Source organism: Neopelma chrysocephalum, unplaced genomic scaffold, assembly GCF_003984885.1.
Source record: "Neopelma chrysocephalum unplaced genomic scaffold, ASM398488v2 Primary Assembly neopelma1_59, whole genome shotgun sequence".
In the NCBI taxonomy this organism is placed as follows: domain Eukaryota; kingdom Metazoa; phylum Chordata; class Aves; order Passeriformes; family Pipridae; genus Neopelma; species Neopelma chrysocephalum.
Window position 1 is genome coordinate 19,381,364 of NW_020897714.1, and position 16,958 is coordinate 19,398,321.

Below are 16,958 nucleotides of genomic sequence, written 5' to 3' on the forward strand. Positions count from 1 at the left end.
ATCAAACATCAAAGAACATCCTTTATTAATATTTTTAAATATTTCACGTTTTGCAACAACACCGATGCTTTACGGCAGCCACGCTCTGCTTCTTTGCTTCTTAGTTTTCTGTGGTTTTGTTGGTTTGGGGTTTGTTGGGGGGGGGGGGGGGTGGGTTTTTTGTGTTGGTTTTTTTTTTTTTAACTTTTACGACGGCGGCACTTCCGTCGCACGGCGCTGACGCCAGAAGGACGCGCCGGGGCTGCGCGCGGCCCTTTCCCCGCCCGCCGCCGCCGGATCCGCCGCTGGATCCGCCGCTGGATCCGCCACCATCGGGGCCGCGCCGGGGCCGCGCAGGTGAGGGGGGCGCGGGGGGCGCCCTGGGGCGGGTCTCCTGCCCTGCCGACACCCTCCCGCCCGTACCGGGACCCCCCAGCCACGCCCCGCCGCTGCCACCGGTTCCGGTGGGGCCGCGTTCCCGCCCCGCCCCGGCACTCGCAGCCCCCACCGGGACCCCCTGACCCGACCTGGGCCCGGCCACCGGAGGCGCCTTCCCTCCGCCGAGGCCTGTGCCGGGGCAAGGCCGCGGGCCTCGGTGCCTCGCCGTGCGGCTGCTGAGAGGTTTGGGGTTTTTTTTTTTTTTCTCCCTTCCAGAAGACTAAAAAATGGCGAAGTTTGTGACACCCGTGATCCAGGACAACCCCTCCGGATGGGGCCCGTGTGCTGTGCCCGAGCAGTTCAAGGACATGCCCTACCAGCCGTTCAGCAAAGGGGACCGCCTGGGCAAGGTACCTCGGCCGTGCTGGGCCGCAGCTCTGTGTGCCCTCTGGCCTGCCACCCTGCCGCTGATGTTTGCTGCTTGTCACCGCGGCTGCTTCTCTGGCACCCTTTTCAGTGCCTCCTAACACAGGACATGGCTGTGAACAGCTGGCAGGGCTGGCAAGCAGAGGTGGGAGTCAGAAGGATTAGTTCTGGAGAGCACTGCTTCTGCTGCTTGGAGTCCTGCGTGTACAAAGTTGGAGTTGGGGGGAAATGTTATGTTAGCACTCACTTACTTTGACTGTTTCTGCTTGTCCTTAGGTGGCTGATTGGACAGGAGCCACGTATCAGGATAAGAGATACACGAGTACGTGTTGTCTGGCGGCTGCTGCTGTGGTTTATTTTCTACAAAATTCTCTTCAAGCGTCATTCCTGCTTTCATGTCTCACACCCATCCTGTGATTATGTGCACACCTCAGCAAGACAGACATCTTAATTTAGGAAGTGTGCTTCGCCCTTGGGAGAGCTCTGTGGGACTCTCCCTGTCCTTGCGGCTTACTCTGGATTTTTGTGCTGTTTGATGACCAGGCTCCTAAGGGAGACTTGCAGGGGGAAAAACATGCAGGTGTAAGGCAAGAGACCCAACTGAGGCATCAGGCTTAGGTGAAGGCAGTTGAGAGAGAAAGGGGTGAAGTATCAGAGTTTTTTTCTTGGAAGCTTGGTGTCAAGATGCTCTGTTTTGTTTCCAGACAAGTACTCCTCGCAATTTGGTGGCGGTAGCCAATATGCGTATTTCCATGAGGAGGATGAGACCAGCTTCCAGCTGGTGGATACAGCACGGACGCAGAAAACAGCATACCAGAGGAACCGCATGCGATTCGCACAGGTAACGTGTTCTCAGAGACAGGCTCAGAGGAGACCTTCAGTAGCACAGAAGTATTTCACAAGTAAAATGTCGTCTTTTTTTTTTGTTTCTTTCCATCATTTCCACAGAGGAATCTTCGGAGAGACAAGGACCGTCGGAACATGCTGCAGTTCAGCATGCAGACGCTGCCAAAGAGTGCCAAGCAGAAGGAGAGGTGAGGCTGCAGAGACGAGTATACTAAGCTTTGGTTGGAATGCATGAACATACTGTTGGTAAATTTGCAAACTTACTGTGACAGAACCTGCTGGAGCAAACAGTCATCAGAGGAGAATTTCAGGATATTTCAAGTCCTATGTTCTGCTGGTGTCAGCAGTACGTACAACTGGATTTCAAACAGCTGTCTAAGAATTTAGGGGAAATTTTGAGTCGTATTTAGAAAGTAAACATGGCGTTCCAAACAGAGAATATCTTTTCCAAAAAGTACATTGCAGTCTTTAGATACAAAACTATGTAAAGAGCTCCTCAGAGCAAAGAAGAGGCTTTTTAATGCCTCGGGCATCTTAATCAACAGATGGCTCAGCAAATGTTTCAGCGGCTCATTGCCTGAAAGCACTGCTCCTGAGGTGGTAGTTTGGAAGTGGAGGAATGGTTGTGGCATATAGGAATAGAGAACTTCTCTTTGTGACTTTTCTCACATTTGTCATTTTAGAGATCGTTTGCGCCTACAAAAGAAGTTTCAAAAACAGTTTGGAGTGAGGCAGAAGTGGGACCAAAAATCACAGGTAAACTGACAAGCTTTGTGCCATCGATGATGGTTTGGTTTTGCTGGCTGCACTCATGGGGCAGCTCCTCTTGCACAAATCCTGATGTGCTGTGTCTCCATTTCTCTCTTTATCTGTGCTACCTCTGGCCGCACAGCAGAAACCTCGTGACTCCTCTGTTGAAGTTCGCAGTGACTGGGAGGTGAAGGAGGAGATGGATTTCCCTCGGCTGATGAAAATGCGCTACCTGGAGGTGTCAGAGCCACAGGACATGTGAGTTCCTAAAACAGCCATTTGTTTGCTTCCTGAAGTGATCAGATTTTTGGAAAGCAAGTGGGCAAGGGTCTCCTGGCCTGGTCCCAGTGTTCTCATTGAGGTACCCAAAGCACAGGGAGGTAATGGAACACCCAATAGGCTCTTCAGTCCTGTGTGGTTCATGGGTGGTGTTATCCCTAGGAGGGATGTCAAGATGGTTCTCTTGCCTCTGCAGAGAGTGCTGTGGAGCCCTGGAGTACTATGACAAAGCCTTTGACCGCATTACAACAAGGAATGAGAAGCTCCTGAGGAGCATTAAGCGCATCTTCCATACCGTCACCACTACAGATGACCCAGTTATCCGAAAGGTATGTTTGCTGGTTTGTAAAACCCAGTAGTGTGTTTCTCAGTGTGTGCTGTTGTTGGAGACCAGCTGTCACCGTCAGACCAAAGGGCAAAAGTAAAGAAATGTTAGTTGGTATCATCATTTTTCTTAGGTCCAAGGCAGAGCTAGATTAATGCAAAGTTAGGAACACTGGCCAAGGAAAAGCTGTAATTCTGGGAGGTCAGGCAGACTGGTACTTGTTGGGAAGGAAACTCTTATGTCAAGAGACGTGATTCTTGAGGGTTCTGCTTTTGGAGGTGAGGAAGGCTCAGAGATTTCTTGTGACCTCACTGGCAATAAAGAGCTGTGCATTTTCCAACACACATTTCATAGTGGTTTCTTGCTTTCCCCTTGTGTGGATGAGGGTGGGCCAGGATTGCTGGGTAGTACCTCATGCTTTGTCTAATAGTCGGTGGGGTTCTTACTGGTCCAGCTTCCTCAGAATGGGAGAAGAAATCAGTGATCTGGTTTGCTAGCACTTTTCATCCTGGCTAGGGAAGGGGTATCTGTTCTTATTGCTGAAACAGTTTTCTCCTCCTCTTGTATCCATAGCTGGCCAAGACACAAGGGAATGTGTTTGCCACAGATGCCATCCTGGCCACACTGATGAGTTGCACTCGCTCTGTCTATTCTTGGGACATCATTGTCCAGAGAGTTGGATCCAAGCTTTTCTTTGACAAGAGGGACAACTCAGATTTTGGTGAGGAACAGTCCTGAAAGAAATTTCTGTTGCAGTAGCTAAAGGGTCTAATTTTCTTTATGATTACTTGAGTTTATTCTGTGTCTCAGTGTCCAGACTGAGAGCACTGAACAATCTGATTACTGCAGTACACTTGACAGCTGTGGGGGGAACTTCAGTATTGATCTGTTCCACTGTGTGGCTAGAGACTCACTGAAGCTGACATAGTTACTCCCCCAAGTATAACCACTTGTGTCTGGTTTTCTTCTCAGACCTCCTGACAGTGAGCGAAACAGCCAATGAACCACCACAGGAAGAGGGCAACTCCTTTAATTCTCCACGCAACCTTGCCATGGAAGCTACTTACATCAATCATAACTTCTCCCAGCAGTGTCTGAGGATGGTAAGGTGGAGCAGTGCTGAATAGTAGGGCCTGTGTTTCAGAGAGTCTTGAAACTTCATTAAGGCTGCTTTAATACAGCACAGAAGGATTTTAATTGACAGTTATGTTACACTGATGTTCTTTCAGTTTTGAAAGAGGTGGGATTACTTCTGGTGAGCAGTGTGACTTTGTTGTAGAAAAGTTTTCATTCTTGTTTCACAGAGAAATCCCTTGGTGATGCAGACAGGCTTCTGAGTACACTTACTGAAGCTGAAGTGCCATTACAAGTACTGCTTATAGCACTGTGACTAACATGAACATGAGGCTTCTCATCAGCTGTTTTATGTTTTGGTGTTTTTCTATATAAGGGAAAAACTGTTGCCGTAAAAGAATATTTTTCCAGTAGGGGAGAGCTGTCTCAGGCTTTTTCTCCTAACATGCCCTTCTGTTTTCTTCTGCAGGGAAAGGAGAAATATAAGTTTCCTAACCCAAACCCCTTTGTGGAGGATGACATGGATAAAAACGAAGTAGCCTCTGTTGCATACAGGTATGTTGATACTGCTCTGATGCCGAGGTTTGGCAAGGAGGCAGGATGTCTGTGTGATACGGACGCAAAACAAATTAGGGGTGTTATCGATAGGAGCTTTACCTTGAGAGGGATTTGTGGATAACTTCACAGGGAACAGATAGAGGAGGAAAATATTCTGCTGAGTGCTTGCATGGATCTGGAAGAGAACAAAGGTCAGAAATAACCAGCTGGATTGTTTGTTGGCAGATACCGAAGGTGGAAGCTGGGAGATGATATAGATCTCATTGTCCGCTGTGAACATGATGGAGTGATGACAGGAGCTAATGGAGAAGTGTCATTCATCAACATCAAAACATTGAACGAGTGGGATTCCAGGGTGAGGAAGAATGGGATTCCAAAGCTAGCTCTAACTGCTTCACTGCTGCCTGACATGCCAGGTACAGCAGAGAAGATAAGACAAACATCTGGCAGTGTCCCCTGTGTGTTATGTTCCACCAAAGGAGTATAACTTTGGTGGACAAGCAGTGCTGATGGGATTCTCCCCCAGATGAGATGTAGCTGGTTTTAACGCTCTTGTCTCTAGGTGTTCAGCACAGTGGCCAGTCTGTTCCCATGCTTCCCTCGTGAATTCTTCCCTCACAAACTACCCTTTCTAACCAGTTGGGCAATCCCACCTTGTCAGACTGACAGTAGTTTTGATTCTCCTCTCAGTATTGCAATGGAGTAGACTGGCGCCAGAAGTTGGACTCCCAGCGAGGAGCTGTGATTGCCACGGAGCTGAAAAATAACAGCTACAAATTAGCCCGCTGGACATGCTGCGCGCTGCTGGCTGGATCAGAGTATCTTAAACTTGGGTAAGGTGGGGTTTTCACACCAAACGTCTTCCAGATGCATTGTCCATGATTAAACGCAGTATATATATGTCTAAATGAAGCATTTATAGAATGAGTAATCCTAAAACAACCAAACACTTGAGTAGCCAAGAAGAGAAAGCTTGTGGTGAGCACACTAGCCTTGATGTGAGCTGCTACCCATCAGCATCAGGCTGATGTGCCCTTGCTGTGACTGACCACGTGAGACCCACACATGTGAAGGGCAGGTGGCCTCTGTGGCTGTCGGCCTGTTTGCTGAGGTCACCAGCAAGGAAAATAAACGCAGTGAATGTGCTGCCTGTCAGGAATCTGATCAAGATCCTCAGTGCCCTGTTACTGAGAAATTGGGTGATGGGGGAGGGTGTGGCCACAGTCCTTTTTGAACTGTCATCTTAAAATCATTTGAGTTCCTGCTGTGAGTAATGAACGGGAGGCATCTGCTAGCCCTCTTCTAGTGGTTCTGCAATCCTAGGTTACACCCTCAGACACAGGACTGATACTTTTGCGTATGCTTAATTCCAAACTCCCAGCTAATCATGCTATTGCTTAATTTTTATCTGTGCGACTAATTCTTCTGTATCTTTTGTACCACTCCATCCGATTTGGGGATTTCCAGGTGCATTACTGATTGACAGTTTGTAGCCAGGAGATCCTCTTAGCTTTCAGTGTTGGAGTATTAGGATTTTTCAGCCCAGAAAACAAAACTAAGATGATCACAGTGCTTTTCTTGCTGCCATTCTTCTGCTGTCTGAGCTTAATTTCCTGATACCCCTCTGGTTTCTTCTTGCCCCCCTAGGTACGTATCCCGTTACCACGTGAAGGACTCTGCCCGCCATGTGATCCTGGGCACGCAGCAGTTCAAGCCAAATGAGTTTGCCAGCCAGATTAATCTGAGCATAGAGAATGCCTGGGGCATCCTGCGATGTGTCATTGACATCTGCATGAAGCTGGATGAGGGAAAGTACCTAATCCTCAAGGACCCCAACAAGCAGGTGATCCGCATCTACAGTTTGCCTGATGGCACCTTCAGCTCTGATGAAGATGAGGAGGACGAAGAGGAAGAAGAAGAAGAGGAAGGTTTGTAGCATACTTGGGGATTTATGTTTCTAAGTGATGTACTGGGCTGGATGAAAAGGGGTGACCCGTAGTAAAGACCAGAGCCAGAGGATGAGATCTGACCAGTGCAGTGGCAGGAGAGGAGCAAGGCCAGAGAACATGTGGTCCTAAGGATGGGACTCAGCTGGAAAGATGTGGGTGACATTGGGAGTACTCAGTTGGAAGCAGAAAGAGCAGAGAGTTGAAAATGCAGATACTGTGCTTCTGTACAGATACTTTATGAGGACTGATTTTACCAGGGGTAGGGGAGAGAGGTCCCAGATCCAGAACACTGGCTGGGAAAATAAAGCCTGCCAGGGCCTTCATTCAGCAGCCCCAAGATTTGCGGTAGTGGGTGGGTGCTGATTTCTGTTGGTACTGGAATATTTTTCGACTACAGTTTTAGAAATGGCAGTGACTATCAGATGACACATTTAAAACGCGTGGTGATGGAGAACAATTGAGGTAACTGAGTGAAGGCTTTCCTGAAGTGGCTGTTGAAGCTGAGCAATCGCTGGCTAGTCAGGATGGGAGTTTTGGAGGATTGGTGGTGCCCTGTGGACAACAGCTGGTTTTGCTTCACTGCCTAAAACCATCTGTGATCCCTGATACAAGATCTCTGTATGCTCTGTTCAGACAGTGGGACACCATTTATCCTAGGGCTCCTGCTTTTGTGATAATAAAGTATCTCCCAGCTTCTTCTTAGGCTGTAAACTTGGCGTGGCTGCTCTGGATTTTATTATGGAAATGTTAGTTAGGTCTCTGCGTAATGTACTCAGGAATGTAAATTGTGTAATTCCAAATAACGTGCGTGTGGTCTTGGCTGATGGGCAGGTTTGTTGGGAAGGTGGGGCAAGGGAGGGACAGGCAGTCGGAGGTGGGATAAATCTCCCTGAAGTGGCAGCCTTGGTTTTTCGTGTTCCTTGTGGCATTTCCTTGACAGACATGGTTTATTCTGGGGTTTTGGGTGGTTTTCTTTCCCCAGCTGCATTCGTTTCACTGCTGTTTGTCTTCTCTTTCAGAGGAGGAGAGCTGAACGCTGCAGCCAGCACCGAGGGGCAGAAGTGACAGGCAGCCCCGTCCCTGCGGGTGGGCAGTGGCTGCACATTGATGATAACCGGGGGGGAATCGGAATAAAGTTGATTTTGCGGAGTGACGCCGCGCTCTGTGTGTGTGTGTGTGTGTATGTGCCCGGTTCGGATACCCCGTGCCCCGGCCCCCCTTCCCGCGCTGCCCCTTTAAGCGCGGCCCGCCCCCGGACACGTGGTGCGCGCGCGGCGGTGCTGGCGGCGGGAAGCGGCGGCGGCCGCGTCACGTGACGCGCGGGGCGCGCACCGCCCCCCTCGCTCGCCCCCGCGGCGCGCGGGAGGCGGTGCCGTGTCCGCCCCGCCCCGCCCGGGCGGTGCGGGAGAGAGGAGGGAGCGGAGCGGGAGGAGCCCGGAGCAGGAGCAGCGTAGCGGCGGGGGCTCCGTGGTGCAGGTGCGGCCGCAGGCCGGACGGGTCTGCGCGGCCGGCGGCGGCCCCGCGCGTCACGTGCGCCTCGCGCGCCATTGGCTGGGGCGGGGACACCGGGGCCGGACCGTATTGGCGGGGCAGCGAGGGCAGCGCGGGGTGCCCCGCCGCCCATTGGTTGGTGGGCTTGGGCCGCCCTCTCCCATTGGCTGTTGGGGCGCAGAGGCGCTCGCGGCCATCAATCCACAGGTGCTGCCCCACCTTCCCACCTGTACGCTGCCACCGGGGGCGCTGTGCGCTCATTGGCTGGGGAACCTGGGGCCCCTTTTGCTATTGGCTGGCAGGGGGCAGGGCCCCGCCCCAGCACCCCTGCCCTGGGTGGAGACATCGTGGCGGCTGGGCCTGAGCAGGGGCAGGTGGGCACTGGCGGGGCCGGGGGTCTCTGGTCAGGGGCAGGTGGGCACTGGTAGGGTCAGGTGTCTCTTGCGTGGAGGCTGTAGTCCCTAAGGTGACGCTTCCCTGGTGCTCTTCCCCGCAGGGGCGGCGGTGCCAGCCCTGCCATGGCCACGTTGGTCTGCAGGACACTCCTGGGGCTGGCCCTGTGTGCAGTGAGCAGCACCGCTTTCCTCTACCACGACTACTGCATCATCGGGGCCGGCCCAGCGGGCCTGCAGGCAGCCTATTTCCTCCAGCAAGCCAGGCGAGACTACGTCGTCTTCGAGCGGAGCCATGCACCTGGCAGCTTCTTCGCCCTCTACCCTCGCCACCGCAAGCTCATCAGCATCAACAAGCAGTACACGGGCAAATCCAACAGCGAGTTCAACCTCCGCCATGACTGGAATTCGCTCCTCAGCCATGATAGGCGGCTGCTTTTCCGACACTACTCACGTGACTTCTTCCCTCACGCTGACACGATGGTGCGTTACCTGGAGGACTTTGCGTCCCTGCTGGAGCTGCGGGTTCAGTACAACACAGCCATCATCCACGTGACGCTGGAGAGAAACAAGCAGGCCTGGAATGGCCACTACTTCCTCCTGACTGACCAGGACAGGAAGAACTACAAGTGCAGGTAATGGGCAAACCTGGGCTCGTCATGTGGCTCTACATGGTCATCTTCGAGGTCATAAAATCACAGGATAAGTTAAGTTGGAAGAGACCCATAAAGGCCGTTTTGTTGGGTTGCTCAAAGCCTTGCCCTGTTGAGGCATGAGTATCTCCAGTGATGGAGATTTCACAGCCTTCTAGAGCCTTAACCACCATCACAGGGGAAAAACATTTTGTGGGGTCAGCAGGTGGATGAGTGGAATAAGTGCTCCTGGGAAGACATGGCCTTTCATGAGCAATGTTTTTTGCCTTGAGCAGCTGAGGGCAGGGCAGACATGAACAGGCTGCAATGGCCATCGTGGCAGGGTCCATCCTTGATAGGTAAACTTGAAATCACTTCTGTTTTATCGCTAGATAATTGCTGTCTGTGAAAAAAGTAACACAGTTGTACTCGTAGCCACCACTTCATTTATTGAAAATGAGAGTGAGTCAGTGCAGTGACACCTCACTCCCAGGTCTCATCTGAGAACCGTGTCCCAGCCAAGCTGAGCCGTGGGCTGACAGAGCTGGAACACAGAGGGGAACCAAAGGAAAGTGGGGCTGACTATGAGAAATAACCCTCAACGCCACTGGTCCCTGAACTCCCCTTCCCCTCATCATATTTACACGTGTGTATCCCGTACTGTCATTGAGCTACGTTCCTAAAAACCTAGAAGTTACTCGTGTGAACATATGGAGTGTATTTCCCACCTCTCCTGAGAACCTCAGCTCTACGACAGCAGGTCGTGCTGGCTGTCACTTGCCGGTGTGCTGCTGGCAGGCTCAGAGGGGACAGAAGGCAATCCCAGACACCCACGTACCGCAAGCAAGTTGCTTTTCAGAGCTGTGTAATCAAGGTTGGGATAGCAGACAGTGCTGCTCACCTCAGCTGCCTGGCGTTTCCATCTAAGTCACAAACATTTCCCCAAGAATCAAGCAAAAGCTCTTACAGAGAGATATAAAAAGATCACTGTACTCATTTTTTGTGTTAACAATTAGTGACGTTGCTAACATGTTTTTATGGCTGGGAGTCGGATTTCAAAATATCGAAACCATATCCTGTCTGCCTTAAAAATTACTTCTATCCTGCTCTACTAAAAGGCAACTCAAATTTTAAATCAAAGTCATTTTTATGCATCATATAACCAACGTGTGGAACTTTAGCATTATATATATTGTCAGTGAATACATATGAGTAGAACTTGCGTTCATGAACAATGGAGTAAGATGTGTATGTACAGCATCCACACTGACTTTTGCTGTATATAAGAACATTCCTAGTTATCCTGAGGAGAGGGAAGAGAGGAGCAGGTCATTAGGTGAAACTGGGTAGAGGTTTCTTTTGAAACAATGACTTGTGCCGCTGGTCCAGCATCACTGTGGGGGGCACATCACATCCATCTTTCACAGCAGGAGGAGGAAGGAGTGCTGAGATGGAGCCCCATTCCTCTGCATTTCCTAGTGCTATCCCTGTTTTTACAGCTCTTTGTTGGTTGCCACTGGGACGTGGGTCCCCAATGTGGTAAACTTCCCTGGCTCGGAATATGTTGAGGGTTACGAGACTGTGTCCATCAACCCGGAGGATTTTGCTGGCCAGACCGTGTTGATCTTGGGACGAGGGAACTCAGCCTTTGAGACGGCAGAGAACATTCTGGGAGTCACGAACTTCATTCACATGGTGAGCCGGTCCCGCGTGCGCCTCTCCTGGGCCACCCACTACGTCGGGGATCTGAGGTAGGAAACTGCTTCTATTCCTCTTTGTGATGCAGCTGGAGTACAAACCAGGAGAATCACTTCTTTCCCAGGCGACAGGCTGGACTGCGCAGGTGGTGCTGCTGTGGTCCTGGGAGGCACAGGGGAAACGTAGGGCCTTCTGTAGGTCCGTGGTTTAAAGCAATCCAGGTTGCAGTTGCTGAATGCAGAAGCGCGATGAGAGCTTTATGGGATCTGTGTGAAATAGAAACATGTCCACTTGGAAACTGTATCATTAAAAAGTGCTGGCTCTCAAGTTGTTCTTTTGCTTGCAATCACAGAGGAAAGCTGAGAGGTTGGCTACACCCTGCAAGGGCAGCGAGGCTGCGTTACCTGTGTTTTTCTTTGAGCCCTGAGGCTCTGGGGATAACCTGTACACTGAAGAGGAGTTGGGATGCCTGACAGTTGATCCTATTTTCAGCAGCTAAGACAGAACCTCCCTTCTTTTAGCCCGTCTTATGTTCTCCTGTTTTTCATAGGGCAATTAACAATGGACTGCTGGACACCTACCAGCTGAAATCTCTGGATGGGCTTCTGGAGGGCGACCTGGAAGATCTGGCTATTGTCAAGGACAAAAAAGGAAAGCTGCACATCACACTCCGGTTCTACCTGGAGAACAGGAACATCAGCGCAGGCATCGATTCCATCACCCTCCCGCAGGATGAACTGGACAATTTTGCCACCCGGGCACCTTACGACCGTGTCATCCGCTGCCTGGGCTGGAAGTTTGACTTCTCCATCTATAACAGGTGAGGGAGAACCAGGATCTCCAGGGAAGAAGGTATTTAGATTGAAGGGCCTGAGTAGGGGGAAAAGGAAGGGCAGGTCCTCTCCTGGCAGCATTGTTTGGACCTCCATGTGCTCTGAGCTACCTGGTGCTGCACAGTCTTCTGTTTACCCTGCAAGTAAGGCTGTGTCCCAGTGGGAATGTGTTTGTTGCTGCCCTCTGACCGACAGACTCTAAGGATGAGCAGATGGCAGTGCTCGGACCTGAGTGACATAGAAAAACTTGTGCCTTTAGAACTTAACATCCTGACCTGCCAGATCACATGGAGAAGGCTAGCAATGTTTTGGAGTTTTTTTGAAATGAGGATGGCACAGGTGCAGATCACTACAGGAAGTTTTTTTCTGGGGAAAACAAATTTCCTTGAGGATGCAACCTTCACTCCACCTTGGTGCATCCTGCAGTTGAAAATGATACTGCTAACTTCACTGTCTTCCAGAATTCACTGTCGGTGGCTCAGCCTGGAATTGGACCTTGTCCAGAGCTACCTTGGGATGAGCACCCTTGTCTTCTGAAGATCCTCATTTTAGTAGTAAACCCCACTGAGGGCAGCAGGGGTATGAAGCAGAGTCTTGCAGTGGCTGCAATATAATATGTATCAGAAACCCTTTTTATTTGCTACCCCCATCCTTCCTGACAGCCTGCTCTTTTCTTTTGCACATCAGATCCCTTAGAATGATGCCAGGAAAAGGGAATATTAAAAAGTATCCTCAGATCAAACCCAGCTATGAGTCCAGAGGCACTCGGGGGCTCTTCATTCTCGGCACTGCTAGCCATTCTGTTGACTTCAGGAAATCTGCTGGGGGCTTCATCCATGGATTCCGGTATACAAGTGAGTAACTGGGGTGTACAGAAAGGGCAGAGGTGGAAATTGTTCCTCTCTTCAAAGGAACAGTCCATAGCTTACTGCTGGAAAGAGATCACCCTTAGTCTTGTTCTGGCAATAACAATAACACAGTCAAGCTACAGCTGCATCTGCATCATCTGAAGTGTAGGAGAAGTGACTTGGGGTCATATCTGAAGTTTTTGGTTGTCTGTCTTTGTTTTGTCTTGTGTCTCTCTTGCCTGTTGTCTGTTATTTATGTAACACAATAGATTTCTTCCTGCCAGATGCTCTGCCTCGTGACAGGCTGTGGGTGAGAGGTCTGTGCTGTGGAGTTAAAATCCAGCAGCTGTGGGCAGTAGAGAAAATTTCCTTCTTTATGTGTGTTTGCCCATCCTTATGATTAAAGGACTTTTCAGAAGAAATATACCTGAGGACCCCCCCACCCCCTCCCCCACCACTTAGCATCACATCAGCTTTCAGAGGGCATCTCCACTGCAGTTACCAGCGATTGGGGTGGGAGATCCTGAGCACAGAGGAGCTGTAAAGCTTATTTATTGAGTCCTGCGCCACAGCAGAGTGATTGGATTTCTTAAAAGCGTAAGATTGGATTTTTAACTAAGCTGTCTTTGTTTCTCTCAATGTCTTAGCTCGTGCAGTCCATCGCCTATTGGAAAACCGTCACCATGGTGTCCCCTGGCCATCCACAGTCTACCCTATTACACAGCTGACCAATTCCATCATCAAGCGGGTGAATGAAGCCTCAGGCCTCTACCAGATGTTCAGTGTCCTGGCTGACATCATACTGCTGAGAGAGTGAGTGAGTGAGTGAGTAATTATTCCCAGCACTGCACTCCATCATTTTCGTTTCTTTTTCTTTACCATTGTTTCCCATGGTGCCACCACACAGATTGCTGCCTAAGGACGTTACCATTGTGTAGGCAGCCACCCCAGACCTGTACCACTGCCACAACTGGTGCCAGTTACTTCTGCCAGTTACTTCCCTTTCTTAAAGGGCTGGAATGGTCCAGACCTTCCCTCCAGGCTCAGTGATGGAGTACTCTTTTACTGTCCCCAGGAAAAGAGTTTCCTTGAGCAGTGCTAATGTAAAGAGGAGTCCCATAATCCAGGAAAATAATGGAGTCTTGTAACAATATCTGCAACCTTCATAAGCTCTGCATCAAGTCCAGCCCAGATCTGTAATGACCAGAAAAAAAAATTACTATCTGATGGCTTTTTGGCCTTATCCTCACCCAGCTGAGGGTGGGTTGGATCCCAGCTGGCTTTGTCTGGTGGGAAAGTCTGATGGTGTGGTTGCAATTCACAGGAATGCCACAGCATTTGAATACCTAGAAGAGTACCCTATTGGAGTCCTAGCCGAGCTGGAAATGCAGACTGGGAGAAAGGCTCCCAATGGGCTCTTTGTCATCATCATGGAGTATGGGAGGAATTTCTCTGGGGCTGACAAGGATGTCTTCTACTACAACCGTGCTGTGGGAGAAGCACAGCATGCCTGGCAGTCCAACTTTCTACACCCTGTTATTTACTATTACAAACACGTCCCAACAGGTGAGTTTTCCTGCTAGCTATGTAATACAAGCAAAACAGAGAGGGATGAAGATAGTTCAGAGCCAGAGGAGGGGTGGTACCTGAAGGCATTGTTCCCCCTTCTCCATTTCCCTCATGTCCATCCTTTGAGACACCCGCCCACCACTGTGTGAGCTGAAAAAGAAGCTGGCAGTTGGCAAAAAGTTTCAATCGGTCAGTACAGGGGGTAGGAGGCTGGTACCAGAGACCTCACATTTGAAAATAGGAGCAAACAGGCGTGCTGGAAATTTCCCCATTCCCAAAAAGAGGAACACTGCTTCCCTTTGGCTGGCACCCTGTGTGAGTTTTGCAGAGCCTGGCAGAATGAGGCTGGGCTGTTGTTGTTTGGCAGTGTTGCTGCCAAAAGAAAGCTGCTCTGTGTGGCCGGCCCAGGTCTGAGAGGTCACAGAGCCATAGAGGCAGCCAAAGGCAAGGGTTTGAAGAGGAGTGTTATATCCAGCAAGCAAAGACGCTCAGAATAGATTTCCTTGGGAAATGAGTGTGTTCAGTCTTCATCCCCAGAAACGAAGGGTCATGGTCCAGCCTGCTTTGCACAGAAATAAGCATGATGTGTAGCAGCATTAAACACAGCTTAGGCCGTCTGGCAGTCCCTGCCCAGGAGGAACAGGAGTGAAATGACAGGAATGCTGTGAGCAGGGACAGAGGGCAGCTGTGCAGTGGCAGGGCTGTTGAGGACAGAGCTAGCAGAGGGGATTGCAAATGAAAGTAAGGTAGGGATTAAAAGGTCAGGACAAAAGCTGAAACAGCTGTCACAGCTGCTTTCCATTCCCCAAGCTCTTTTTAATGCCATTTTGCTTCTAAGAGACTCCCTTAATGTTCTCTTGGCAGAGCATGAGATGAAACTCCGGCCGCCAGAGTGGCCTCTCCCTCGTCCAGATGCCATCCATCACATTGTGGAGGACTTTCTGACAGACTGGACAGCCCCAAATGCTCACATCCTGCCACTGAGGCGCTTTTTGGAGAACTGCCTCAGCACCGACCTGCGCAGTTTCTTTGCAGGTAATTCAAGCACAGGGTCAAGGCGGCAGGAGGAGGAGGAGGAATGTGAGGGAAAAACGACAGGAGGGGTCTCTTCTGCAGATAGCTGAGATCTTCCTGTGGTGAGTTGCTTATTCACCATCAGTCACACCTCCTCAACACAATCCCCAGACAGTAAAAAGTGCCATTCTGTATGTGTATGTTCCCAAAGAGCCTTTGCTCTTGCTCACCATTAGAAAGAGACTGGCCCAGGCATGCCAGGATTTAGGGAAAGGTATATGAGATTGGGTTCAATCCCTTTTCTAGCTGCAGCTTTCCTTCTCCATTATCTGAACGTTTTTTTGTACTATCGGGTACTAGATCTTATGTACTGATGATGGGATTGCTTTCCCATGGAAAATGGGAGTGCTGTGGTGTGAGAGCTGAAGACAGCCTCTGCTGCCTCCCTTCCTGGTCTGAAGACTGGTCTGGGAACCTCCTGCAGGAAGCCCACGTGGCAACAGAGGGAAGCAATCCTGTGGTACAAAGAGGATGCCAGATGGACACAACCTCAAATCCAGATCCTTTTTCTCTCAGACTGCAGGCTGGAGATCCCTCTCTGCATCTCCTGAGCCCTGCGGAATTAACTCAATAACTGTGCTGCCACCCAGGGCAGGGTCCTTGGTGGGAAACTCCAGTTGTCTTCCCTCGTCCTCTCTGCCTTTTGTTTTGAATGAGTCCTTGATAGTTTATGGGAATTTTTCCCTACAGGGTATCTCTGCTGAGTCTGATTTTTGATCCTTTCCCCTGCAGAGTCCTGTTTCCTGTTTGCCTTCACCCGTCAGAAGCTGCCCCCCTTCTGCCAGCAGGGATACGTGAGGATGCAGGGGCTCGTGGGCAGCGAGGGACTCCGGCACCACGCGGTGCAAGCTGGACTACTGCAGGATTACACTCTCACAGACTTTTTGGGTGACAGACCCCCTGACAGCCACGACAGGTCAAGGGACCAGTTGCTGAGAGATCAGGTCATTTCAGTTCATCCGCTGCAACATCTTGTCAAGGCCAAGGATGAGCTTTAACCTTTCTTGCTCTACACTGAAACCTAGAGGTGCTGTTGTGACAGTACTGTAACAGAGATCCACAGCAGGATTCTGCCCTTTTCCTGTGCCCTTTTTCCATCCTCATGCCTTCCCCTAATCATGAGTTGCCAAAGACCTGCTCAGATCTTGCTGTTACAAAGAGGACCAACATCTTTTGAAGAATGAGCAACGGGCCAAAATCCAGTGATTCTGAGACTCCTGCGTTGTCCTTGCAGAGCTCAGAGTTGCCTGAAAGTGGTGTTTGTGTTTATCTGACTGACCAGTATCTGCAGTGATGTACAGAGGTCACAGAAGAGAGTTCAGGAACACCTGGGAAACTTAAAATGTCACATTCCCCTTTGGAGGTGACCTGCTTGCACCCTGTGGAGCCTGGTGCAGGCTCTCTGGTCCCTGGATGCTATACCCTGTGTATACTTGAAGATTTGTTCCTGCGTTGGGTCCCAAAGTGGTACTCTGGGCAAACTTCCAGTATTTTTCTTGCATTTGAGTTAGGGCAGTTGTGTAGCTTCAGTGGGGAGGGGTGTTTTTTAGTTATCATATTTCCCAGAGAGCACTACAAGGGACCCTTCCCTCCACAGTGGATGAGTAGCTTGCCTGGAATGCCTGGGACACAGAGACTGACACTGACTTCAACTACACTGTCCTCAGGTTTTTCTTCTCCCACACCAGGCAGCCTGGAAGGTTAGCCCTTTGTCTTTTATAAAGCATGACCAATATTTCTGCTGTTTGCACTATGTCCCATCAAGAAAGTTTGACATTGTTAAAATGCTCCTTCTCTAATTTATTCCCGTCGAGTCACCTGGAGATCCTACATGGAGTGTCTGGGAGGCTGGCTGTA

The 16,958-nt window shown here is 50.3% G+C and overlaps 2 protein-coding genes across 4 annotated transcripts; both read left to right on the forward strand.

Moving 5' to 3' along the window:
• Positions 1-266: 266 nt before the first annotated feature.
• EIF3D (eukaryotic translation initiation factor 3 subunit D) lies at positions 267-7,717 on the forward strand. Of its 2 annotated transcripts, none has more exons than XM_027680342.1 (15): positions 267-336; positions 634-767; positions 1,060-1,105; positions 1,488-1,624; positions 1,732-1,817; positions 2,313-2,385; positions 2,522-2,637; positions 2,855-2,987; positions 3,557-3,704; positions 3,956-4,086; positions 4,527-4,612; positions 4,841-4,970; positions 5,306-5,448; positions 6,263-6,543; positions 7,584-7,717. In XM_027680342.1, exons 2-15 carry the CDS (start codon positions 645-647, stop codon positions 7,595-7,597), a joined length of 1,647 nt encoding a protein of 548 aa, XP_027536143.1. In that variant the 5' UTR covers positions 267-336; positions 634-644; the 3' UTR covers positions 7,598-7,717. The 2 variants fall into 2 exon arrangements, with proteins under 2 accessions (XP_027536143.1, XP_027536144.1); XM_027680343.1 differs by having other exon boundaries at positions 2,525-2,637.
• Positions 7,718-8,015: 298 nt separating this feature from the next.
• FOXRED2 (FAD dependent oxidoreductase domain containing 2) lies at positions 8,016-16,886 on the forward strand. Of its 2 annotated transcripts, none has more exons than XM_027680340.1 (9): positions 8,016-8,040; positions 8,552-9,082; positions 10,579-10,830; positions 11,328-11,597; positions 12,298-12,464; positions 13,106-13,271; positions 13,783-14,024; positions 14,892-15,062; positions 15,834-16,886. In XM_027680340.1, exons 2-9 carry the CDS (start codon positions 8,574-8,576, stop codon positions 16,097-16,099), a joined length of 2,043 nt encoding a protein of 680 aa, XP_027536141.1. In that variant the 5' UTR covers positions 8,016-8,040; positions 8,552-8,573; the 3' UTR covers positions 16,100-16,886. The 2 variants fall into 2 exon arrangements, with proteins under 2 accessions (XP_027536141.1, XP_027536142.1); XM_027680341.1 differs by lacking the exon at positions 8,016-8,040 and adding an exon at positions 8,224-8,262.
• Positions 16,887-16,958: the final 72 nt, after the last annotated feature.

Coding starts and splice junctions, on each gene's coding strand:
- EIF3D (XM_027680342.1), top strand. CDS start 645: ATGGCGAAGTTTGTGACACCCGTGATCCAGGACAACCCCTCCGGATGG. Junction 4,087..4,526: donor CCCAGCAGTGTCTGAGGATG/GTAAGGTGGAGC, acceptor TTTCTTCTGCAG/GGAAAGGAGAAATATAAGTT. Junction 5,449..6,262: donor TCAGAGTATCTTAAACTTGG/GTAAGGTGGGGT, acceptor TTGCCCCCCTAG/GTACGTATCCCGTTACCACG.
- FOXRED2 (XM_027680340.1), top strand. CDS start 8,574: ATGGCCACGTTGGTCTGCAGGACACTCCTGGGGCTGGCCCTGTGTGCA. Junction 10,831..11,327: donor CACTACGTCGGGGATCTGAG/GTAGGAAACTGC, acceptor TGTTTTTCATAG/GGCAATTAACAATGGACTGC. Junction 15,063..15,833: donor CCTGCGCAGTTTCTTTGCAG/GTAATTCAAGCA, acceptor TTTCCCCTGCAG/AGTCCTGTTTCCTGTTTGCC.